Source organism: Electrona antarctica (genome assembly GCF_951216825.1).
Source record: "Electrona antarctica genome assembly, chromosome: 13".
Taxonomy (NCBI): Eukaryota; Metazoa; Chordata; class Actinopteri; order Myctophiformes; family Myctophidae; genus Electrona; species Electrona antarctica.
In genome coordinates, this window is record NC_136794.1 from 10,749,371 (window position 1) to 10,775,489 (window position 26,119).

Sequence of the window (26,119 nt, forward strand, 5' to 3'; positions counted from 1 at the left end):
TATGTTTATAATTATTTCTGTCCTGGGGCTTGCCAAGAATTTGGACAGCTGTTTAAAGTGCTCCCCTTATTGCATTTCATGACACCAAATGTCAACCACAGTGTGACACAAATTAAGGATCAGCATTTTATTTATTTCAAGATGGAGTCAGTGGTTCTCAAACTTTTTCATGTCACCATTACCATATGCATGAGGATTATTGCTTTCATTTTCCTTTTATCTAATTCTGAAGCCCCCCCGCCCACACACACACACACACACACACACACACACACACACACACACACACACACACACACACACACACACACACACACACACACACACACACACACACACACACACACACAGGCAAACCTGCACCCCACCCCCTTTTTACGAGGTTCCATGTTCGTTTTCCAAGATGTGTCTCACGACTTTACCAGTAAACTACTCTCCATCCCAGACAGAATTTTATGCAATCGTCAAAGCTGTAGATTCTCATTACACATACAATCGATGAGTGATGTGGAAAATTCCACATATTAGAAATGCCTGCTGGTTAATTTCATGCACCAAAGATGATAATTCCAGCAAGCCATTTTAGCCTGGGAGACAAAATGTAATTTGCACATATCTAACAAAGGTAAAATAAATAAAAAAATAAAAAGGAAATCTGTCAAACAAATTAGGCCTCCTGGTGAAATACACCTAATTTCACCATGAAATACACCAGTGGATTTGCTTGTCACTCTCGGATAATTCCCAACAAACTTAAGCATTGTTTCCTTTTAATATTGCAGTCTCACCGTCTAAACGAACACATGTCTAGAATGCAGATGGCTCACTCTGGCATCCAAAGGGCATAACCAGGCTTAGAAAGAAAAGCCTCTGTTCTTGCTCCGGTGGCAGACAGCTTGTTGTTTACAGATTGCCGCAGTGGCATCTCTTGGTGTGCTACGTGTCAGCCTCCTTGTCCCTGGACAAGGCTAAATGAGTGGCAGCTCTGGCAGGCCTGCACCCTGGGAACCAGTAACCCAAGGCCAATTCTGTCGCAATCGCTCACTCAGGGCCAAATTATGTCCGAATGGGCCACATATCGCTCCCTCCCTACCTCATGATCCTTTTCAGCTCTTCCATCCAACCCCAATAGAGCGTCGCAGTCCCGCCCCCTACCCTGGACCAGGAAATGATTCTCCGTTCATTTTCCTCATAGACATTTCAGAAAGTATTTATTTAAAGACGTTTACGCTGCGGACAAAGCCTACTCGAGTCGTGACAAATCATGACAACAAACACAATTTTTGGGGCCGAACAAATAATTAGAAAGAAGAAAAAAACGGCAGGTTACAACACTTTTTTTGTTGTTTTTCTTCTTTGTAATTATTTGTTTGGTCCAAAATATTGTTTGTGTTGTCATGAGTTGTCACGACTCGAGTTGGCTTTGTCCGCGGCTTAACCGTCTTTAAATAAATACTTTAAGAAATGTCTATGGGAAAAATGCATTGGGATTCATTTCCTGGTCCATGGTAGGGGGAGGGACTGCGACGCTCTATACCACCACAACCTATTTTCTGCCCCCCCCCCCCCCTTTCTCTGCCTCCCTGCATGGCCTGTCCTCCAGCATCCTCCTCCCTCCATGGGCGAAGCGCTGTGTTAAATGTGTCTCTTCCGCTGTGTGACAGACAGGCAGACAGCGGGCGTCCACCTCCTAACCCCGCCGCCTCCCCTCTGACAACTCAGCACTTGACATGTGCCATGCACAGAGGAGCCGGGGGGGTAACATCCAGAGTGGGATGTTACAACAACTCTTCAATAGATGGGATAGATACGAGGACTATAGACCGCAGTCCGCAGGCAGATTGACACAACAGATTCATATGTTTTGAGGAATGTGAGAGCACCTGCTGTCACAAGTATGTTGACAGCTTTCCACAGCAGTCCACTGCTTCTGATTACTTTTCCCCCCCAAGGTGTATTTCTGGCATTGAAATAATGCTTTATTTCAGATAGGTCAGTGTAGAGAGACAGGATACCAAGGACAAAGAGAGAAGTGGTGAGAGAGTAGATGCATGAAAGAAAAGTTGGAGGTGGAGTTCAATTCCAGGTCCTCGTGCACTGCTCACTACGAGCAACCAGTATGGTTTGCCCCCTAACTGGCTGAGCCACCAGGACCACCTTTTCAAAATGTGTTTTTTTTAATAAACGGCCGTGTTCCAACAAGGATATGTGCGTGCGTGGCGTGCGTGCGTGCGCGCGTGTTTGCGTGCGTGCGTGCGTGCGTGCGTGCGTGCGTGCGTGCCTGTGTGACAAAAAGTTTTGTCTTTGTTTAATTGAATGATGGCGCATTCATCCCCGAGCAGTACCGAGAGATCGTGGACCATACCTGTAAAAAAAAAAACCCCCTAAGGATCCGAGACTCTTTCTTGTTGTTGTCTACACAGAAGTGCTGCTACTTCCTTATCAGTCACTCTAATGCACGCTCTTCAGTTAAAGATTAGTCAGAAACAAACTGGGAAAACATTGTTGGATTTGAACCGAGAATCTTCTGTTAACAAAAGCACTGACCTTTCCTCCCATGCTAGATGCATAGATGGTTCTATGCATAACTTACTCTAATACGATTTAGATGTAAAGATGATCAAAAAGGCTGACTTAAACCAGGGACCTTGTGTTTCTGTAGGACACCACCTTATCTCCATGCCCCACAGAAACGTGTGACAACTATACTTACGGTAGCCTGGTTAGGATTTAGATGTGAAAATGTTCAAAATAGTGGAAATCCATGATTATGATATGCACTCATTTGATTACATTATATGAGCTGATTATTACATTATAAGCTTTTAGTACATTTCATAATGAATTGTTCTTACATTTTGAGCCGTTATTACATTATGAGTTGCTACAGCTGTTGAATGAGCAAGTGAGAGCCCAAACTATTCTAAAAGCCTAGTATTCCTAAAAGCACAGAGTAAAGGTCTCCACACACCGGGCGCGAATCGGATGCGAATTCGGATTTTTAGTGGCGTTCCTCCATCGGTTTTCCGAAAAACGCGGCCGGTGTGCAACCACCTTAAGAGTATGCTGAAAGTCCCCCTCCTCCATCACAAAGCTGCTGCTAGTGAAGCAGGGTGTGAAAACAGGAACCTTGTTATAAAAGGTCAAGCATGATGGAGCAGTTAATTCTTAAGTTAATTCACACAGTTGCCCTTCTCACCTCTCCTTACCAGGGAACGGGGTGTGCAATTGCGGCAACTGTGAGTGTTGGGATGGCTGGACGGGGAACGCCTGTGAGATTTGGGTGGGAGCGGAGTACTAACGCAGGCCACTGTAGTGGACACGGAAGACCTGGCTGCCAGGAGCCACCAGGAGGCCACCACCGAAGGGCTGCAGAAACCGCCGCAACCTGGACCCCAGTGAGGGAGGGAGGCCAAGACCAAAACATTGGATGATGTAACTCCTTCATTATGATTTATCTGAATCACTTAAGTTGTATTATCAGCATTCATTCATGAAATCCTTTGTACTGGTTACAAATGAGCTTTTTTAAAACCTTGTTTTGTATGCAAAAAAGAAAAATACTCAAATGGGAAAGAATGCGTTTAGTTTTGTTCTCTCTCTTTCTCTTTCTCTCTCTCTGTCTTTAGAACACATGTATGTAACGTTTTGTGTTTCTAATATAGCAATATGTATGAACATTGTATATGTATAAAAGCTTACATATTCCATAAAGCTACACATAATAGTATACAGGTGCACAAACATAATTCAGTTGTGGGAGGAGAAGAGAATGTTTTATGATGAATGATTCGTTTTGAAAAGGAGAGGGACTGTGCGATTTTGTGGGGCATAATAATGTATTGGTAGTCGTTTGTTTATTAGCCGAACAATGGTGCATTTTCACAAACGACTCGATGTTCACTCTGCACTCAAGTCAGGAGTATCGATTGAGGTTTTTATTCGTTTTTAATAATAAAACATTAAATGTGCCGCATGACACAAACATTTTGCATGGAAAACAATGCGAAGACCTTAATCATACATGGTTATAAATCCATTATAACATGACATAAATCCAATGGGCATACTTGCAATGGTATATATCTATATATATATTTTTGAAAATAAATCATTTTAATAGTGCCTATTCTTCTCCACCTGTATAAAACAGCCAACCCACAACAATCTGCATGGAAACCCATACTGTACCGTTGGTAGTACATGAGGGCATTTCCCACTCAAGTCAAACTAGTGATAAGGTTAAATTGTATGTGGTAGAAAAAAATAAATCAAAAGGACATACATAGTTCAGTTGTGTCATGCTGGACGTCCATGTCACTTAAAAAAGGTGGTACACAGTCAAATCGTATGTGTTAATTTAACTCTGAGAGTACGAATGGAACCAAATGGACCCTTGCGGGTCCATTTGGTTCCATTTGTATAGTCCCTGATTTCAATTAACACTCATGGCTTTGCAGTGTATCCGACGATAAGAGCTGCAATGACACAAGTGCTCCATCACCACTTGAACAGAGGACCGAATTCACAAAGAAAATGTAATTCTACTTTGGCCTTTTTTTTCATGCTTTTTAGTATAGCCAACCCCTCCATGTTTATTTGTCCCATCAAAATGGCATGTGCAATAATATACTGCACACTATATTGCATTGAGTATGTTACTGACATTACAGCACACCTTTATATAAATATTTTATTCAATATGTTGTATATGTGTATACAACAAACACAAACTGTACAGTGCAGACAAACTCGTTGCATATATGTATGTAAAATTAGCGGTACATACCAACAGTTCTTGATAGACATAGCCTACTACATGCAGTTCATCAATGCCATCCTCTCCCCCATGCAACAGATGGGACAACATTCGAAATAAGAGGTTGAAAACAGAAGTACAGGTAACGAAAGGAGCTATAAATCTATTAACAGTTCTCCTTTCAACAAATCTGAAGAGTGAGAGGGTTGGTAAACAAAATAGACGACTGCCAGGATCAGAAGACGACATCACGCACGACCCGTATACGAGAGAAATGACAAGAACGGACTGACAAACTAAACAGGTGGCTACGGAGATCAAAACCAGAGATTTACACACCTGTCATTTACAAAAATAAAGTTGGCCTTGGAGGAGCCAGGCAACTGGACCGCAGGACCGGAGTAGCGAGCCCAGCATGTAGAGTTCGTTAATGTGTTGGAAATGACGGCTTGTAAGGAGGGAGGACTGACACCAGCCTCAAAACACACAACTAGTGGTGCTCGGCCTACTGTGTGTATAGCACAGCATTGTCATTACAGCATTAACAGCTTTGTACATACAAGTATTTAAAGTGTAACCTAATGTGCTTCAACATCCTGCAATAAGAAATGGCCACTCATAAATAAACCCAATAAAATCAAATTTAGTTTTTGTATGTTGACCAAATCAATTGCTTAATAGTTGCAAACAGTAGCATCCCGTGTCTGTTTACCTACAGTATATTCTAAAATCTTATCTACCAAAAATCGATAAAACAAGACAAATGTTATATAAATCTGTTGATAGAATCCAATAGAACTATAATGAGTGTGCCACAGCCTACAACATGCCCACTCAGCTTTCAAAACCAAACTACACAACTCGTTAACCACTTTAACCTCAGCATGCCTATGGGAGGAACATCCCAAAAGTAGATCTACAAACTTGTAGATCAGCTTTTTGTGGCAAAGAGATTTGGGGTAGACGGGAAAAAGCAATCCGAGTACAGTTTCTCTAAGACCAGAGAGTTTAAGTGGTTAATGAATATACATACATCAGTAAAGTACTTTCCCCACACTTTGCCCCTTGTAACAATATCAATACATGCACGTGGATGGTTCAAGGTATCTCTAGCCTCTCAAAAGTGACATCAGTCAAAGGATTTCGGGGACTATAAAAAGGTGTACGCAGAGTTGCTTATTCCCTTTTTTGTGTGGAACAGATACTATCACAGTGAAAGCTTGGGTGAATCAAATCAGAAAGTGGATCAGTTACTTTTCGTTAATAACCAGTTTCTTCCGGGAATGCAAAAAATACTTTGGTTATTTCAGTATGAGTGGATTTCTGTGCATGGTGAGTGAGAATGTCATTCCCTCTAACATTGTATATAACCCACACTGGGTTTCTTTTGTTTGTTTTTTACATCCCTTGATAACAAGCTCGTGAGGTACACCCGAGGGAGCATAGTGTGCGCACGCGCCAAGCAGCCGATGGCTAAGTTGCACATCAACAATAACACGGCATTCCAAGTTGGCAAGCTGTGGTGGATGTAAAAGGTTTTGAAGTACCTGACAGCGACGTGCACATTATGCTCGCTACCATTAGCGGGCTAGCTAGCTACATAATGTAAACGACTGGCTGCAAGCGGGCGAACACCACTTCCACTCAAGCCAATTAAGGGAGGATAGTGAAGTCATTGAAAACAATCCTGGGCATGGTTCGCATAATTTGTTAGAGGGAATAGCATGCACAATTTTGCACATGTACGGTGACTGTTGTTGACTGGATAATGCTACGTGTCGTCTACGAGATGTGTGGAGTGAGTGAGGCACCTTGGGGCCCAGTGGGGACTGGACTGGGGACGTGTTTTTGCATGCCGGGGAGGAATCAAGGTCCAGACAGGCACATGAGAGGCCAAGATGATTGATGCCGGACTCTGCATGCTGCGCTAGGAAACAAATCCTCTCATAATATCTAGTCAGTTAAAAAGTTACTTTTTTTAATAGTCATTTTCCCTAAGTTTTATACAGTGAAAATGTTACAATATAAGCCATCTCTTGTATAACTGCTGCAAGAAGAGAGAACACAATACTAACCTTGCCCATGCTTTAGTTTGCTGAACAAAAGGGGGATGCAGCCAGTGTAAATGGCGCCTACTTGTATTCGGCCATGGATCTCTGCATTGAAGTTACACAGGATCCTCAGTATTAATTTAAACATGTATAACTCCATTTGGACCCTAACCCATTTGTAACTCTGGGAGTGTACAAATCTATCCATGTAGTATACATTTGTACACTCAGAGTTAAATTAACACTGGGAATTTTGCTGTGTAGACGCGGCCACAAAATGGCTGCCAGTACTGCAGTTACAGACCATCTGAGTCAAAGCCAAAAGCCTCGCTTCCTAGTTCAGAGAAGTCCGCGAGTGAAGGACATGGACGAGGCCCACAAGGCCTAGAGATATTCCTAGAGCCCATTATGCTCCGAAATAAGATTCAAGAAAAATAGATTCCAGCTTGCTATTTACCAGAGGAGGCGGACTGAACCGCTGGTGGGATCTAAGACAGTGATATGTATACACCACTCCCTACAGCGCTCTCCCACACACGCACACATGCATGTGTGCGCGCGTGTGTGTGTGTGTGTGTGTGTGTGTGTGTGTGTGTGTGTGCGTGCGTGCGTGCGTGTGTGTGTGTGTGGGTGGGTGCGTGCGTGCGCGTGTGTGGAGGGTCCCTCACACTGATTGCAGTAATTAGCACTTCATCAACTATGATTGCAGGAGCTATCTGCCAGCATCCAATGTTTTTTTATGTAGCCATAAAAAAGCAACACTTTTGGTAGACTCATCTTAGACTCTGATTTTCCCCTCCCCACACAGTGTAAGAAGTGCATGTCTTTACTGTGTGTGTGTGTGTGTGTGTGTGTGTGTGTGTGTGTGTGTGTGTGTGTGTGTGTGTGTGTGTGTGTGTGTGTGTGTGTGTGTGTACGCGGGCGCACGTATGCATGTGTGTGTGTGTGTGTGTGTGTACAGTAGAATGTATGTGTGTATTTACAGTGGGCAAGAACAATATCAGGATTCTTTACATGTAGCATGTGTGTATGCTACTCGTACCACATTGCCGTGGATGTGTGTCTTACTTAGAAAATCACACACCGCCCCCACAAAATGTATTTATTTTAGTATTTTTTTCTTGTTTTTTTTTTTGTCTCGTCTAAGTGACTCGACAAAGAGGAAAGTGTGTGACTAGACTAGAGATTAGAAAGAGAAAGAGACGGGATCATACTGGTAAAAAATAGATAATGACAGTCCAAGTTATTTACTCTATCTGTACAGTCTCTACCCCAGAACATAGCTGGTGCACTGTGGTATAGAAAATAGATCTGAAATTACACAGACTCTGCTGCAACAGGGGCGTCATCAGGGCGGTGGGACTGGGTGGGGTGGGTTGGAAGGTGTTCTCGGATGAAACCATCAGCAAGCAAAGGTGCCACGTTGTGGCTTGTGAAAACACATCGTTCTCATGGATTCTCACAGTTTTACAGAGAAGATTCTAAAGGCATTCCATGTCGGGCCAGGCATTCCCAATATCAGAGTTATTCTCTGCTGCCCCCCCAGCCACCCCTGTGTGCTGGAGACACTCTGGCGGGGTGGAGGGTGGTTAGGTAGGAGCACGGGCGTGTGTGTGTGTGTGTGTGTGTGTGTGTGTGTGTGTGTGTGTGTGTGTGTGTGTGTGTGTGTGTGTGTGTGTGTGTGTGTGTGTGTGTGTGTGTGTGTGTGTGTTTATGTGCGGGGGGGGAGGGGGTCGGGTTCCCTCAGAATCCATCTGCACACGATGAAATTGCTGGAAAGAGGGAGGAGGACATCGAGGAGGGCAAAGTATGGAAGGTTCGCTTGGTTCCATAGAAGAAAGAGGGTTTGGAAGTCTTGTGGGTGGGTGGGGTGTGGTGGTGGGGGAGCCCTGACTCCATCACGTTTCCCCCATCCTCGTCCTATATCTCCCCCTCACCCTGGCCTCTCCTCCTCCCTTCTCCTCCCCAGCCCTCTGCACACCCGACACCCAGCACACAGGGGAGGTGTGGCTATGTGGGGGGCGGTGGGTCTGGCTTGCTGACCGGCTTGCCTCCGTTCATTGCTGGCTCACTTGTGCTTTTACTGGCGGGGGGCACGGCTGCTTTGGGCACCTTGGTCTCTCCGACGTCGTGCAACGATGGCTCTCTGTACATGGCAACTGGAAGAGAGAGAGTTGTTCACAAACTGTCAGTGTAAAGCAAAATAAAACCTAACACAACTTTTTACAATTTACAATCATAGGTAAACCAAGCACCAATTATCAGTCTAAACCGTATAATATTTAAAAAATACTATATATATATATATATATATATATTATACAGTGTAGCCCCCGCCCTACCCCACGCACGGGTGTTGCCGCAGCATACTAGCTTGTTTTCCTGCCTCTTTCTTCAATGTAAATACAACCAAGTCTTTGGGGGGAATACAGCCTCATTATCTAGCACTTCATAATCTGTGCCATGGCTACAGCACACTTCAGCATGACTCCATGTTTAAATAATGGACTGGAGTCCGACATGGGAAGTGAGGAGAGTGACGGGACATTTACTAACACTAATGCATTGTGAAGTATCAACATTTCATCGTGATGACACTGAAACAGACTTTCTCAGCTCCCAGGAGGCACACAGTACAATTCTCAGTGTTCATTAAATTAAAATTAAGAATCTCAAAATGGATCCAAAGGGATACGAAATTCCACCTAAAGGTGGTGTAAGTGATTATTTATTTATCGTTGCGTTTGTGCTCTCGTCCCGATTGGATGAAATTGGTATCCCAACATGTTCTGTTTAGGAGCTGGAGAGATACCCGTTAGTGCACACACGCACACAGGCACGCAGGCTATGCACGCACGCACGCACGCAGGCTATGCACGCACGCACGCACGCAGGCTATGCACGCACGCACGCACACACGCACGCAGGCTATGCACGCACGCACGCACGCACGCACGCACGCACGCACGCACACACGCACACACGCACACACGCACACACACACACACACACACACACACACACACACACACACACACACACACACACACACACAGCCATTTAACACTTATTTGAACAATGCTTATTGCTTATACCACCATTAACGATCAATTTGGGTACATATCAGCAGATAAATACAGATTACATATAGTGCTGTGTCGTTACTCATTTTGAGATGTCTTTGATTAGGAGTCATAATGTGGAAAGCTCATCTATGGCCCGCTGGTCCTTCCGTAAAGCCACAGGGCCAACACATATTGGCATCACAATACTGCCTGCTGTTTACCTTCTAATGGCTTGGGCAGGAAGTGAGCAGCTGGTTTTGTTTTCTTCACACGATTCCCCTTCATAGCTTGGCCGTCTTTGTTGAGCCCTAGGAACCAAGCTCTCCCCGACTCCTGCTGTCTGTATAACATGGACGAGTAGATCACATAGTAGTTCTCAAACACCGACTCTTTGAACTTGCATTCCGCCGTAAAGAGTTCCTGTAAAGACACAAGACACGAGAAAGGAAAGATATATAATGAGAACGGGCCTCAGTGATCACACAGAATTCACAACGGTACACAAACAAAGAGATAGTTTGTCTTAGATTACGTTATGTGGAGGTCGCAGAGACAAATGCCCCATAACTTTCATGCTTGCAGTGATTAATGAGGTGCCATGCAAGGAAACATGGATCGCTAAGGTAAACTGGACTCCATAACTCCACCTGTCTTGAAAAGGACACATGCTTAATTGCCCTGAGGTATATCTGCAGTAGACGGTCTTACCGTCTGTAATCATGCCTGATTCAAATGCGGCATAATAGGCTGCTCTTATGAAATGCAATGCTCAGTCTCTCCTTGGCCTTAACCTCGACATGAGCTGTAAGAGCACTGGTTTGGTCAATTAGCTTGTGTTCCCAGCGGAGAATACTGTTCAGCTCTGACCTCAGTGTCTCGATACTGTAAGAATTTGCTTTTTCCCTGAAGGCCAACAAGACATTCTTGTTAGATGGATGACCTGAGCTATGAAAATCCTCTTTTATGGTCGTCAAATGTTTTCACAGACCTTGGAGAGGTTACTCGATTGACAAAATGCCAGACAAATTTATAATTCCTTGCAGTATGTCGGCAACTACCTCCATGCAGCGACCATTTGAGTGTGACTGCCTTATATACATAGACGATGTGAATAATGATATAATGAATCCAGTGACTTCCCCTTCTTATTGTTTTTATTGTCATTGCCGGGGTAGACAATACATTTTATACATGAAGCATCATATAGCATCATTCAGTTCTCAGTACAAAATTGTCTCCCCAAGGATAATAATCATAAATAATACTAACAATAATAATAAAGTGAAGAAATGTACATGAAAAATTAAAAATTAAATAAAAATAAAGAAAAGGAAAGAGGGGAAGGGGGGGGTCCATCGACTTCCCCTTGTTTTACACCTCAATTCTTCAAAGACAAATGAACGCTGAAGCACCACATCTCTCTCCACTGTTTCCCCATTCGTTTCCGACCAAGAGGGTAATAAAATGTGTTCCACGTTGTGTGCCCTGCTTGGCTAAAAATAAAGGCATTCATTGGGGGTGTATTAATCAAGGCACGCTCATCACACTGGAAATCTGTTGAAGCTGAACACTTCACGCCATCATTATTCCATACGTATGTAAGTCCTCCAAGAGTATGTCCCTTACTGATTACCTTAATTACTTTATTGTTAAGCTAATGGTCAAGGAGCACGAGTAAAAGCCAAGGTAGGGAGTCAAAAACAATGCCTATTTATTTTATGGGTAATTTGTTATGGTGCGTTAAATGCTTGTGGTATTTAAACCTGCTACAATTTTACTCTCATTATACTAATACTAATATAATATAGCCTACTAATATATTCTCTTACATATCTTGATGTTGGTTTGTGTAATGTGGTGGACTCCTTGAGGCGATGCCACTAAATCTAACAGCGCTTGGGGGTATTTATGGTCTAAACACTCACTTCGGAACACACAACACACCACAACATAATAGCCGTTATTAGCCCTGTGTTAAATTACTCCTGTCAGGGTTTAACCACGAGCCAGTAGGCTATTGCACAGAAGTGCCAAGCAGAAAGGAACCAAGAGATACTCTGGATGACCGTAATGATTGTGTTGAGCAGAGCAGCTAGCAGCTGCATTTCTGAGAGCTCCTCTTTATCCTTGATTGAAGACTCCAACCACTCCTGAGTGGGAGGCACTCATTCAGAATGTGAGCACAACTCCATTTTGTGATGGCCGTGTATGAAAAGGCACGGCAAGACTTGCTGCGAGTATTACATCGACAAGTAGTCAATACTGTCAAGTGTCAATGCAGCCGCTGATGGGTGTTCAACGAAAGGCACTTAATACATGATTGCACAGGAACCGTACTGTGCGTGCGTGCGTGCGTGCGTGCGTGCGTGCGTGCGTGCGTGCGTGCGTGTGTGCGTGCGTCATGTGGCAGCCAAGTCTATATGGACTTTTTATGTTTGCTTTTGTGCGTGTCCCCTCGTGACGTCATATGGCATCCTCTCGTGACGTCATATGGCATATTTAACACGAATGATCTGAAAGCCTCAAATGTCTCACACAACGCATCACGGTGCGACGGGAGCTTGCAGATCGGCTATTTTCGTCATGTGACACCACACACAACAACGTATATCAAGCCTTGAACAGTCAATATTTAATTACAAGCTTTTTTTTCCCCCCACCACACACTGGTCCTTTAAGGCTATACTGCAGTAGAATGCTGTAATGTACAAATTAGGACCGGGACTATTAATCTTGGAAACATAACAGATAGAGGCTGAGCACAATAATCCATAGGCAGAGACATCGTAGGCAAGCACTATAAAAGCATGCTTAAATGATTAAAGCTTCAGCATGTTTAATATGAAATAAATACGCATTCCCTCTGGACCATGCTGGGCTATATACCCCATCATGATTCATTTTGCGAGGTACATTAGGATTTATCATGTGTCAGCAGCAAACAGCAGTTCATCAAAGAGCTGCTTATCATGTCCAGGTTGTCAGAATGGAAGGCTTGTCGTCCATCTGCCGGGACAGACAGAGTGAAGGAACAGGCTATTACACGTACTGTATCATGCAGCTCCTACTTAACAGATACCCAGCCAGTTATATAAGAGAAGGCTTATCTCGTGAGGGTGGGAGAGAGGCAGGCGAGATGAGAGATGTCTCCTGAAAGGAGCAGGTGTTCCCACAAAACACAACGTTGCACTGCATGAGAATGATACTGGTACCATAATAGCTGGGCAAGAGAGAGTTTTCAGGCTTGCAATGCACTGGGGTGATCCCCAGCCAACGACACAAACTAGAACAGATGTCTTTGCTGACCTGCATCGAAGCAAACAACCTTTGTTCTCCCAATATGACGCCTAAAACTGCATTAAAATCCATCGTAGAGATAGTTCCGGTATACTGTAGGTACGGAAGGCAGCTAGGATCCGGTGTACACCAGTGGTTCCCAAAGTGGGGTCTGCGGACCCCTGGGGGTCTGCGACCCATAGCCAGGGGGTCCGCGAAATATATATATATTTTTTTGCCAGTTAATTATGGTATGTGTGGTATCTGAGCTTACCATAATCACAGTAATCATTAATCATATTCCATAATTCAAGGGCCTTTGGATAGAAATGAAACAGACTCCATGCAGTCATACTTTCAGTTAGAGTGCTGCAGAGGCTGAGTGTCTGTGACTGTGACCAGCTGATGGTCATTGATGCTTAATTGATGCATCAAGGGGGGCAATTAGGTTTCTGCACTGTCAAATAGGTCTACATCAATTCTAAGATAGCATCTTAAATAAATGTTGTGAAAATGTGTTGTGACTTTGAAAAGTTTTAATACAAATAGTTCCAATGGCATCTAAATGTCCATCCATCCATCCATCTTCAACCGCTTATCCGTAGTCGGGTCGCGGGGGCAACAGCTCCACCAGAGTGCTCCAGACTTCCCTCTCCACAGCAACATTAGTGACTTCCTCCTGGGGGATTCCGAGACGTTCCAAGGCCAGTGAGTCGATGTATTTCCTCCAACTGCGCCTTGGTCTGCCCCAAATGTAAGGTTGCAAATATGCTTATCGATGTTGCGAGGATGAGGGGGTACCTGGAAAAAAATTCTTCCCCCCAAGGGGTACCTGGGCCAAAAAGGTTTGGGAACCCCTGGTGTACACTGTTGACCTCACTCTCCCTTGGAACTCCCCCCCCCCCATTCATTCAGCGTTCAACTCACTCAGATCCTTCATTCCCATTTGTTATCAAGCTCACACATACGCCTTCAATCTAAATCGCTCACTTAGGTGGTCTTTATAAGCAGATCACTGTTCACACTTATATGTTCAGCTTCATCACATGCTGTTCCTGCTGTCTGTCGACTTTTTAAAACTCCCTCCACCTCCCCAGCCTCCTCCTCTACCATTTAACCCTAGAACACTAAACCCAACTTTTGTCACACAATCACTAAACCCGTTTATTTTACCCAATATAATATATTCCATACGAAATATTTCTCATCAAAATATATAAATACGGTAATACCTGGCAACTTGAGGTACTCTTCTTAATCTTAATATTCCATCATGACATAAAAAAAAAAAAGAAGATATATAAAAAAAGAAGATGATCATGAGGCCCTGTCATGGGTGGGCAAAATCGGTTGAAGATGTGGGTTTTAACAAATATTTCTAAACATAATTGAGCTGGAAACTTCTCCTATTGTTCACCCAATTTCTGGGACGTGTGAGAATGGTCCAGAACAGGGATATGGGTAGGGGAACAAACCTACCTTGTATGATGTCACTGAGCATCATGAAGCTACCCAAGGACCCACCCACCTCAGACATCAGCAACAACATAAACATATTGTCCGGGTGAAAATATAATAACCCGGGTTTAGTCTTCTAGGCCGGGTTAGGTAAATGTATGATTCTGTGGATGGTCAATGTTATATATGTGTGTCTTGAAAGGATACACAGCTTTAAAGTGCTCAATATTTAAATGAGCCCTTTAAAGTTCTGTGGATTGTACCTGTATTAATTTATGCCTTGAAGGTTGTATGTTGATTCATAACTCTGTATATGCTCTGCTTCTGGGGGGATTTTGGATCTCAGATTCTTTGTCATGCTTGCACAGGTAATCACAGCACCGCCAAACTGAATGCATTGCATTAAATGGTAAATGGTTAATCCTAAAATGAAGTGTCTAACTGAAACACACTCTCCTTAGAGCTGAGCCAATCTCCGTCCCTGAGCCAATTAGAACATAAACACCGTTTTATAGCCTTCATGGTTGCCTATGTTGGTTCAATTAAGTAATTAATTCCACTTCTTTCTCATCGGGTGAGATGCATTGACGGCAGTTGCCTGCTGTAATTAGCCAAATCATTTCTGCGGCAAGCTATGCCATGTGATCATTAGGCCTACTGATCACAACCTTCCTGCTTCCCCAAAAGGCCCCTGAGCCTAAGAAATCACATAACATAACGTTACATTGACAGTTGACACTAAACTGTACTACCCCGTGTTTGTCCGTCATTTTCTAGTTACTTACACTGTTAACCCATTTTGGGCGGGAACCCCTTTTGGTGTTTTAAACATTATGTTATAATTTAGCTATTGAAAAATAGCAGATCTACAAGCTACAACTTGTAGGTCTGCTATTTTTGAAAAATCGTTAAAATGTGCCTCAAATCTTTCAGAAAATTGTCATGATTTAGAAAAAAAATTTTTTTTATTTTGACGTCAGGCCTGAATGGGTTAAATGTCCCGCCATTCCCATCCAAAAAATGAGCAAGGCAGCACATAATACATTAAAAGGATCCCTGGCTAATAAGTAATAAGACAAATATACCTTAATGGGACAGGAGTGAAAATCCACTCCCGTGTCATTCTCTATGTTACAGTATTATAACACTACTATAAATTACACTAGCACATGGTCCACACAAACATCTATGTCCATCTACAAGCAGGGATGGACATAGATTTTCAGAGTGCTGTTTATAGAATGTTGTCAAACTTTGTGTCCGGGTAGAGCAGTCGGTAGAGCTCTCGCCTTTGGAGGAACACAAGTTCACCCTCCACCTCAGCAATCCATCTCCCAGGGGTCTTAGCGCATTGTAACAGGGATACACTCTTGCATGTTACCGCCTGATCCGACAATAAGCCACTCCCCCAACATACATCAAACTCCAAGCTAGAACAATGGTTGACATTGAGAAGGAGAAAGCGAAGAGAGCGCGTGGTGGCACACCTTCCTGCAAATCAAATCATTTTTGAGGCACCAAATTAGTTGATATTTTTTCGTGTCAATCCCCTGCAAGGTGCTCTGCTCCCGGGCCCCTGATTGGCCATACCCTGAATGGAGAAGGCCATAATTGACCTTGGCCACAAACGGAGAGAGGGCCAGAATTGCGCAGGCTCACATAATCAGTCCGCTTATACCACAATAAAGAGACAGGTACACAGAGGGATAGAGGGAAGGAGGGATAGAGAAAGAGAGAATGTCAGAGAGAGAGAGAGAGAGAGAGAGAGAGAGAGAGAGAGAGAGAGAGAGAGACACACACAGAGAGAGAGAGAGAGAGAGGGGGGGGGGGGGGGGGGGGGTGATCAGCAGAAGGAAATTGCACAACAAGAGAGACTAAATATGACACAGATGTTTGACAAAGTACTAATTAAAAGACAGAAGCGGGCAGAGATGAGATAAAGGGGGATAGGAAAGAGACGAAAAGGTTTTCAAGGGATAAACGATGCAAATGAACAGTGAGTGGGGAAAGTGGACATCTTAAATAAAAGCAGTCCTCCCCATTATATATAATGGGGGGGGGGGGGGAGAAAAAAAGAGCGATTGTGAGAGCCAATCCAAAATGAGATTTTAAATAAAATTACTTGAAGGGCCACCTAAAACTAGGTGAGAAGCCACTGAGACAGGGCGGGGCTCCGCATTAACATGCAGAGTGACGCTCGCTACCACAATGTGGAAACGAAGAAATTGTTTATTAATGCTGCCGGCATAAAGCCTATTAATCCATGCAAAAAGGTCAACCTCTAGAAAGCTGAGCTGCATTCACAACGCTAAGCTGCTCTCATATGTATAAGAGTCACGTCAACACTGTGCAGACAACGGGGGCTGGGGAGGAGGAAGAGGAGGGGGGGGGTCTGGTTTGTGCTTCGGCAGAGCTGTCTGATTACCAAATCAAAAGGAGGACTGGAGACAGGCGGGGTAAATGAAGAGAGCGGCCAGTGTAGCCCACTGGATGGATTGCTTGCAGAGACAGAGGTTGACATTGCAGATAGTGGGAATTTGTATCTGGTGTGTGTGTGTGTGTGTGTGTGTGTGTGTGTGTGTGTGTGTGTGTGTGTGTGTGTGTGTGTGTGTGTGTGTGTGTGTGTGTGTGTGTGTGTGTGTGTGTGTGTGTGTGTGCGCGATGAGTGTTGTCGGCCTGCGCATGTGAAAATGCATCATGTTTGTGGAGAAAACTGGATGATTATACGGTCACTGACAGGTAGAAACAAGCATTTGAGGTGTCTCAAAGCCTGGGTTTTTTCTCTGTGGTTGTCAGACCATAATGGACAATAGGAAAAAAAAAAGAGGTAAACTAGAAATAGTACTCCTCGGAGCACCAGTGTGCACCAGGTCAGGAACGTTTGTGATGTTTGGACAAAATGTGTAGGAGTAATATAAACATAAAAAGGTTTCACAGCAATTCACCCTGTCAAGTCCCGCCCATGGTTGTGCCCCTCTTCACACCCATTGGTTGCTGTTTCGTGGTTCCTTTCTCTCCATCCACTACCATTGAAATATTATTTTTTCAGTTGCTTCATATTGATATTCTGTGCGTTCAATTCTTATAAAACTTATTAAACTTGGTGTCAGTAAAAAAGGAACATCACAGGTGCAGCATTGTGACTGGGCATACCAGTGTGTTAGTTTTTTTCCAAGAATTATGTTATAGCATATTCAACATAAACAAGGCGGATCCAGGGCGTCAGTCAGGGACCAATCAGAAGTCTGACAAAGGGTGAATTGGACGCTGTCTTCATGATTTGGGGCATTTCGTTCTAAACGGGCCAGTCGTAAAAACGTTAGATGTCAATCGTAGACAAAGTGGATGGATTATGAAAAACAATCAGATCTGTGTTGATCACATAACTATAGAGATCATGTGTACCGATTTGCCTGAAATTTGGATAAAATCCGAAGGAATATGTTTTACATAAGTCAGCCTCCTGATGGCGCTATAAAAAATGTGAAAAATGTGGGGCAAATGTTTTTTCTTGGTCTCTAGGTAGCGCGCATACAAAGTTTTACACTGATCGGCGCAGTTATAGGTAAAAACATGAATCGGCCTGTTATAGTGCCACCATGAGGATGATTTGAACATTTTAAGTGGCATTTCTTCCTTGGCCTAGTAGGAATGTGCGTGCAAAATTTCATGATCAAAATGGACCAATCCTGCAAATTTTGGAAGGCAATCTTAGCCCAGGAATATGGAAAATCGCACAGATCCGTGATGATCACATGACTATAGAGATAGTGTGTACCGATTTGCATGATGTATGGATAAAATCTGTACGAGTATTTTTTTTTTTTAAGTGTTTAGCAAACATTTGCCTCATGGTGGCACTATAACAGGCTGTTTGGGGCAGAGGAGTGTGTGCGCACAAGTTTGGCAATGACACGGACGGACGGTCAGAGAGGGAGAAAAAATGGACGGAAGGGAGAGAGAGACTCGCCTTGTTGTCATACTCTCCGTATGCCTTCGGCCTGGTGGAGATAATAGTTATTATTAGTACTAGTCCTTACCCGTTTGAAGATATATACACCAAATTATGTACAGAGTCACAGTGTGGATAATGCGATTTAATAGATCTTGATATTGATACATATAGTTTGAGGCAGACCCCCAAGTGGTGCGCAAAGCAGGCGAAGCACTGTCTGTGTGTTGTTCTCTCACACACACACACACACACACACACACACACACACACACACACACACACACACACACACACACACACACACACACACACACACACACACACACACACACACACACACACACACACACACACACACACACACTTTTTATGCTACTGCAGTAACTAAACAAAAATACAGTACAAACAAAAACACTCTTAACCTAGCCCTGCCTGATGTATAGTAGGCTAGAGTAAAATAAACATAAATTGGGACATTCCATATATCCCTGATAATTTAGTCCATAAGCTATGTTTCCATAGACCAAGTTGCTTAGAAAGCTAACCTGGCAACCCTGGTCATATGATGTTCAACACAGAACGCATGCTATGCAGCTCGTATTACTCTGAGCCACCGAGGCTAGAGTGCCACATTATTTGAGTTGTAAACGTTGCAGCTTTTTATAAATGAACGGATTTGCATATCGGTGAACAGCCGATTGATTCATTAGGAGCTGGAATCAGCCGATTTAACTAATAATGGTGTAACGCAACCACACATGCCACGTAAGGGGCGAAACTGTGCCCATAGAGTTACACAGATTTGCCGAAAAACGCTAATAAACAGCGTTAAATGTGTTAAATTGAAAAGGGGGCTTCGGGATGCCCTGCATAACAGAATGGTCAATGCCTGTGTGCAACTTCAGATCAAGTGATCAAGGCAGCGAGGAGCAAAACGGGTTAAAGCAGGGTATGACAAACAAACAAACAGACTGTCTGTCTGTGTCTGTTTGACACATCTGAAATATGGAGATACAGGGTTTCTGCCAATATTGTACTGCTACGGTAGTCGTGCTATATCATAGGGTGCTATTTTGAAGAATTGATCTCATTACTCAAAGACAAGAAGAGACCAACAGAATGTTGAATGTCGTGTTGAATATTTTGTTGCAAAACACAACACACATGAAATGGACGCATTAAGCATTTGATAGTCACTATACAATGTGATTATATACAAATACACTGACTATGAATGTGAACTGAGCTTCTGACTTCCTTCCTCCTTGCCTTTATCAGGCTAAATAAGTCAATAAACATACTGCGCAATAACAGAATCTTCTGAATCTGAACACATTGGGGAAGTATTATGCCAACCCCCTCACAGAGAATTTCTAATCAAAATGTTTTATGGGTTATTATTATTGATGTGAGTGATTAGCATGTCTAATGAATGTCTTGAATAGTGACCTGACAATACCTGTAAGTAAAGAATGCATATTCATTCAAATACATTAAGTGCATGCCGGGTATTATTTTTGTAAGAGAAAACCAAAACAAAAATCCCTAATAATGCTCATATACGCCGGAACAGGATATTAAAAGATAAGCTCAACTGCATCCTGGAAGAGAGAGAGAGAGAGAGAGAGAGAGAGAGAGAGAGAGGGGGGGAGAGAGAGAGAGAGGGAGAGAGAGAGAGAGAGAGAGAGAGAGAGAGAGAGAGAGAGAGAGAGAGAGAGAGAGAGAGAGAGAGAGAGAGAGAGAGAGAGAGAGAGAGAGAGATCATTTTTCTATTTGAAGTGCAAATGGATCTCCATTGATGAACAAATGAGGTCTATAATGATGGCAAGCACCATAATGATGCATGCCCAGCACAATTTTCTTTTAGGAAACCTTGGGAGTCCCTTTGAAGTGAATTCATGTGTAGATGGTGAAGCTTTGTTTTGTTTGCAGAGATGAAGGAGTACATGCCTCACTGCTTTGTCCAATGCCACACACTAACAAAAGCATATTAATGAGTAAACGTGGGTCTCTTGTGTCTCCTTGACATGGAAAGGTTTGGAACTGTACACTGTACTCTAGACTGCAAACTTTGCAGTGTGATGAAATACATTATATTAATTTACCCCAACATTAATGTTACGTACGTTTTGCATTATTCAATAAAGTAGACTGAAGTAGACCAAAAAAATAAAAATATAAAATGTCCTCCCTCTCTTTGTGCAATTCATTATTTCCTATTCTGGATTCTTCCATCAGGAAGATATCCGTTTTTGAAAGGCGAGTGACAGAACGCCAGTGACACTTTTAAAGTGTTTGGCCATGAGAAGCACTTAAGCTTTCGATAAAGTTTCCCTAAAGATGGTGACCTTTAGGTTGTGTTTAGAATTTTTTTTAACACTAGCCAAGTGCAACTCCCAGGGCTCAGCAATACACTCTCTCTCGCTCTCTCTCTCTCTCTCTCTCATACACACACATGCACACGAACACGCACGCACAGTGCAATTCCCCTGCCTCAACTATAAACACACACACACACACACACACACACACACACACACACACACACACACACACACACACACACACACACACACACACACACACACACACACACACACACACACACACACACACACACACACACAGTTATAGCACTTAGAAAATGTCAAATTTTCCACCCCAAAAGGTACAAATCACTCATCCCTGCATCCATGTTTTTGTTTAGTCTCAAACCACAAAAAAGTGCCGACCAATATTATTGCTCATTAACTTAATAACAATCATCTCTTCTCTTATAACCGCACGCACACACGCACGCACACACAGCATTGAATCACTATTTTAATGTCCATATTTTCTTCAAGGTGCATGTGATGTCAATGAGCAACAGCGACAGGCTGATGAGGGGAGACTTGAATTTGGGAGGAAACCACTCAACTCCATTTTTGAGGGTTTTTTTTTTTTATATATATATTATTATTTTTTTATGCTGGTTAAAAAAAGTGAACTGGATGGAATGGACATAAACCACCCAGAACCAAGAACTGTTCAACCTAAACAAAAATGATGAAAATAAAATATTGTGGCACAGCACTTACTGTAGGTGAGCAAACCACACTGACGGATAAACCACCCACAACAACTGAGCGCAATTTCAAACAGCTGCTCTGTGTGTGTGTGTGTGTGTATGTGTGTGTGTGTGTGTGTGGGGGGGGGGGGGGGGGGGGGGGGGGGGTACCTTGTCCACTGCCCGGTGTTGAACTGTAAATTGATGCCATATTGGTGTCAAGGCAGCCAGATTTGTGATAGATTGGCTAGTCATCTCGTGTCAGGCACTCAACCGTCATGCCTTCTCTAACAAGCTGACAAACATCTCAGAATCGCGCGCACACACACACACACACACACACACACACACACACACACACACACACACACACACACACACACACACACGAGCAGTCAAGCACACAAGGCACGCTGCATTCACAGAACAAAGAAATGTGAATCCTCTGCCGGAAGGAAGCTATTTCTATCTCCATCTCTCCCTCTGACTTTCTGTCTCACTTACATACAATCTCTAGGACAGCAATATACCAATTCCTTGAAGCAGCACTGACAGTTTTCCTATTCACTCTTGTCAGTGATTCTCCCTATTGCTTGTTCGTGTTTCCCTACTTTCCTACCGTTAGTGGTCAACACTCAACAGACTGGGACTCATTTCAAAGGGACCACGGTGAGGACATCGATGGACTCTCCCATTGGACTACAACAGGTTCTGTGGGGAAAGCATATTACCCACCCACCACTTAATCACTTCAACCCAAGCATCCATATTCTGGGGGACAATATGCCAAGAATAGCAATGGGGGAACACAAGAATGCCAGCAAACTGAGCAACTATGGAGAAAGCCAGCTCCATAGTTGGAGTTGAACATGAGAATGTGGAGGTGGTTGTGGAGTGGAGGACGAGAAAGCTGGATTCTCTCCTGGAGAACCGCATCCCCTCTATGATGAGCTACTAGCTACTGTAGTAAATATATGAGGAGCAAGTTCTGCCACAAACTCATCCTTCCTCAAGACATCATTAAAGTTCCTTGGCCATTCCTTTGTGCCAGTAGCCATCTCAGGCTCCTCAACCAAGCTTGACCCCATATGTGAAGACCAACATTTACAGTAAATTACATCCTGAATTGCATGTTTTCTATTGAGTATAGTGTTTCAACTATGACTTAAAGGGACACTTCACCCTTTTTGCAAAAAATATATATGTTAACTCTATAATTGCGGCTAGCTGTTAGCATAAACTCCAGTTCCAGGTGCCACCATACACGTTCACAAGACGGAGTTTGCCCGTGGTTTTAGATATTTTAGAATTTAGCAGTGAGCCCAGTGTCTCTGATGTCATCGACACTGGGCTCACTTCCTTCCTGGACTACAATTCCCATAATGCTTTGGTGCACTGCTCCTCCTTGTGGATAGGGGAGGGCTTACTGAGACAACATGTAGTCCAGGAAGTAAGTGATCCCAGTGTCCATGACATCAGAGACACTGGGCTCACTGCTAAAACTAAAATATCTAAAACCACATATTACACACATAAAGATCCCCAGAAAAGTGTTCTAAATCTTCTAAACAAAAAGGGTGAAGTTTCCCTTTAATACAATTCCTTAATGAGACAGAATTCGCTAATTCTGTGGCTATACATACTAGACCATGATGTCTAGCAGATAACTATTTTGTTACTTTGTCACTCAAACTCAGAGGGTTAGATGGAAAGGACAGACTTCATTGCAGAAGTAAGGGGAAGCAGATGGGGGTGAGGATCGGCGGAGTTGACAGGCAGAGTTGTGTGGTAATGGAAGAATCCAGGGCGCTGATGGGTTGGAATGGGCTGAGAGCGTGGATGGCTGGAGTGAGGCAGAGGTGTGGAAGCGAGCTGGCAGGCAGAAAGCAAGCAGGAAGACAGACACGAGCGCAGTGGTCCATGGTAGCCGAGACAACAATCTGGTGATGAGTGAATGAAGAGCTGGGGCAGATATACTGGCACGATGATGAGCTTGATGAATGGCAGGTGTGTCGACTGCATGAGGGAGGTGATGAAGTAACCGAGAGAGCAGGTGTGCCGGCAGAGATCCAGGAGCCGAGACAGAGTAGCGAGCCACGCCCACGCCGACAGACACAAACAGGGAGAGAGAAACATGGGGAGGGACAGACGAGCGGCACAGGGACAAACACAGGGACTCACTCGGCCAAGGCTGCAGCTGTCACACATAATAATAGTGTCAGTATTATCTGTAACAGATTCTCAGTTTCACAGAATTGATTTTGTAGCTTTTTCACCGATGTGTTGATTTCTGCAATGTGAACCACATTGAGGAATCAGTACTAGTGGAAAATGTTGTGTTCAATTTTAGTTTTATTATCACTTGGATCTCAGATTTCACAGTAATTTGTATCTACTGTACTGTATGACCTATGAGAAAATGAAATACGTACAGTATGTAAAAGAAAATGTGTGGAGGTATACTTTAGCCTACTAGGCCTACAGGCAATGTGCAATATGACAATGTGCTGATGGATCAATCACACACATAAACACAGACAGACTCTTACTGTATAGATGGCTAGCCCAAATAGCCGTGACTCATTCTATGGAGCCACGCCATAGTCAATAACATGCCTATATGCAACTGGCACTTTTTTCAGTTGAAAATACATTAAGTTTGTCGAGCGACGAGGTCACACATTTATCAGTTGAAAATAAAGTTAATGTTTGTCAAACATGGAAAGCACAGATAGACCATTTTATTGCTAAAAGTATACAGAATAAAATTGTAAATTAAGAAATATCAATATATGTGATATTTTTCAGTGAGCAAAGCCAACTAATACCGTGTGTGTGTGCGTGTGTGCGTGCGTGCGTATGTGCGTGCGTGCGTGCGTGCGTGCGTGCGTGCGTGCGCGCGTGTGCATATGTGTGGAAAAGAGAATGAAAGAAAGATAGCTCTACTCACCGCCGTATTCAGTACCCAATCTATATCCGAGACCCGAGGAATAAACAAAAATGATATAAAGATGTAGTTAATGTGATGCAACGAGTGTTGTCAGTGTGAAAAACGGATCACCCTACAGATAAAGGCTTATGTGATCCTGCTCTCCTGAACCATGCAGCTATTTGTCATGCTCATCTTAAACAGGCTTTTGATTCACTTCTTCGAGGCGTCTACTGTATTGCATCCTGTGGAAGGATGTGGCTGAATCATATTAAAGCAACTGGTGGAAATTGTTACGGGAACCGGCATGTGTTTCTCGTGACAAATTGCTTGCTTCAATTAAGTTACGTATCCTTTACGTAAATGCGTGGAAGTTGATCAGGTTTAAAACAAACCCCTAACCCTGGTCTGCTAATCCTTTGTCTGACAGAAAGGACTAAGTCATAGCCAAGGGTCGCCTTGGACAGTAAGTAACATTGTGGCATGTACAGTACTGTTGTTTGTTCTACTGGCCTTAACCCATTTTGACCTGAGATCAGATTCTAAAAATGTCTTCTACATCCTGACAGTTTTCTGAAAAAGCTATGTTTCTATGTCAGTGGTTCTTCGATTTTTCAAAAATAGCAGACCTACAAGCTCATAGCGCGCCACTCGGTGGTGCGCTATGAGCTTGTAGATCTGCTATAGCTAAAGCATAACATAATGCTAACACCAAAAGGGGTTCCGGCCCAGAATGAGTTTAAACATGTCAGAGTTCTAGGTTATGCTTCCCTTTTTAGGGAATGTTGTCCTTGTTAGCTGCCACATAAGGTTACATAAAATGGTACTGTTTTACTATACTGTAGTCTGTCTGATCTACCGTTTCTACTGTTGCACTGTTGACAGCTAAAACGTGGGGGTGGTTATGGTGGTCATTATGGGTGGAGTTAAGTACCTATTGTGTTGTCCCTCCCATTGTCACACCCACTTCTGTCCAGCTCTAGGTGTTAAAATGTTATGAATTTTCAAAGGGCCTTTTCTCAGGTTTGGGTATAATTGTACAATCATTTTAAATATCTCCATATATCTCATATCTCCTTCAAATATTTTCCAATTTCATTGAATGATACATCACATGCAGTGGTGTCATGGTGTTTTTTTACTGGTACCACAGCGTTTTAATGACGCCACGTGCATGAGCGTGTGCATGTGCGTGCATGTGCACATCACAGAACAGCTGATATAGCCTGCCTATTGTTAAATAGTGTGTGAGAGTTTTAGATACAAACACAAAAGCAGACTTAAAATAGTCAGACAAACATCTTTACTGCACACTAGCGAAACTAAAAAGTTTTCTTTGGACGAATGAATCTGTTCTGAAGGATCGAGGCATTCTTATTGTGTGCAGAACACCACACAGCAGCAGTAGCCTACTGGAGCCACAGCCTACTGCTGTAAGTGTGCATGCTTACTGTGCGCTCGGGTATAAACAGTTAAAGCTGTCCTGTTGTAATGCAAAGTAGTAGGCACGGTACTTGACACGGCGCGCCAGTAAACCTAGACCACGGGGTACTTTGTGCGTCTTGGAAAGTCTGGTG

At 43.3% G+C, this 26,119-nt stretch overlaps 2 protein-coding genes across 4 annotated transcripts in view; one reads left to right on the forward strand and one right to left on the reverse strand.

The window, feature by feature from the left end:
- itgbl1 (integrin, beta-like 1) overlaps positions 1–3,971 on the forward strand; it is a 53,029-nt gene extending 49,058 nt beyond the window's left edge. Inside the window, exon 11 of the mRNA XM_079517568.1 lies at positions 3,213–3,971. Coding sequence (XP_079373694.1) covers positions 3,213–3,301 — 89 coding nt within the window. The 3' untranslated portion in view covers positions 3,302–3,971. The remainder of the gene's footprint in view (positions 1–3,212) is intronic.
- The window catches only part of fgf14 (fibroblast growth factor 14), a gene marked incomplete at its 5' end in the record, with an annotated part of 181,718 nt that continues 159,451 nt past the window's right edge, over positions 3,853–26,119 (reverse strand). For all 3 annotated transcript variants that reach the window (XM_079517571.1, XM_079517569.1, XM_079517570.1), the window contains 2 exons: positions 3,853–8,969; positions 10,097–10,295. In XM_079517571.1, the coding sequence (XP_079373697.1) occupies positions 8,821–8,969; positions 10,097–10,295 (348 nt within the window). In that variant the 3' untranslated portion in view covers positions 3,853–8,820. The remainder of the gene's footprint in view (positions 8,970–10,096; positions 10,296–26,119) is intronic.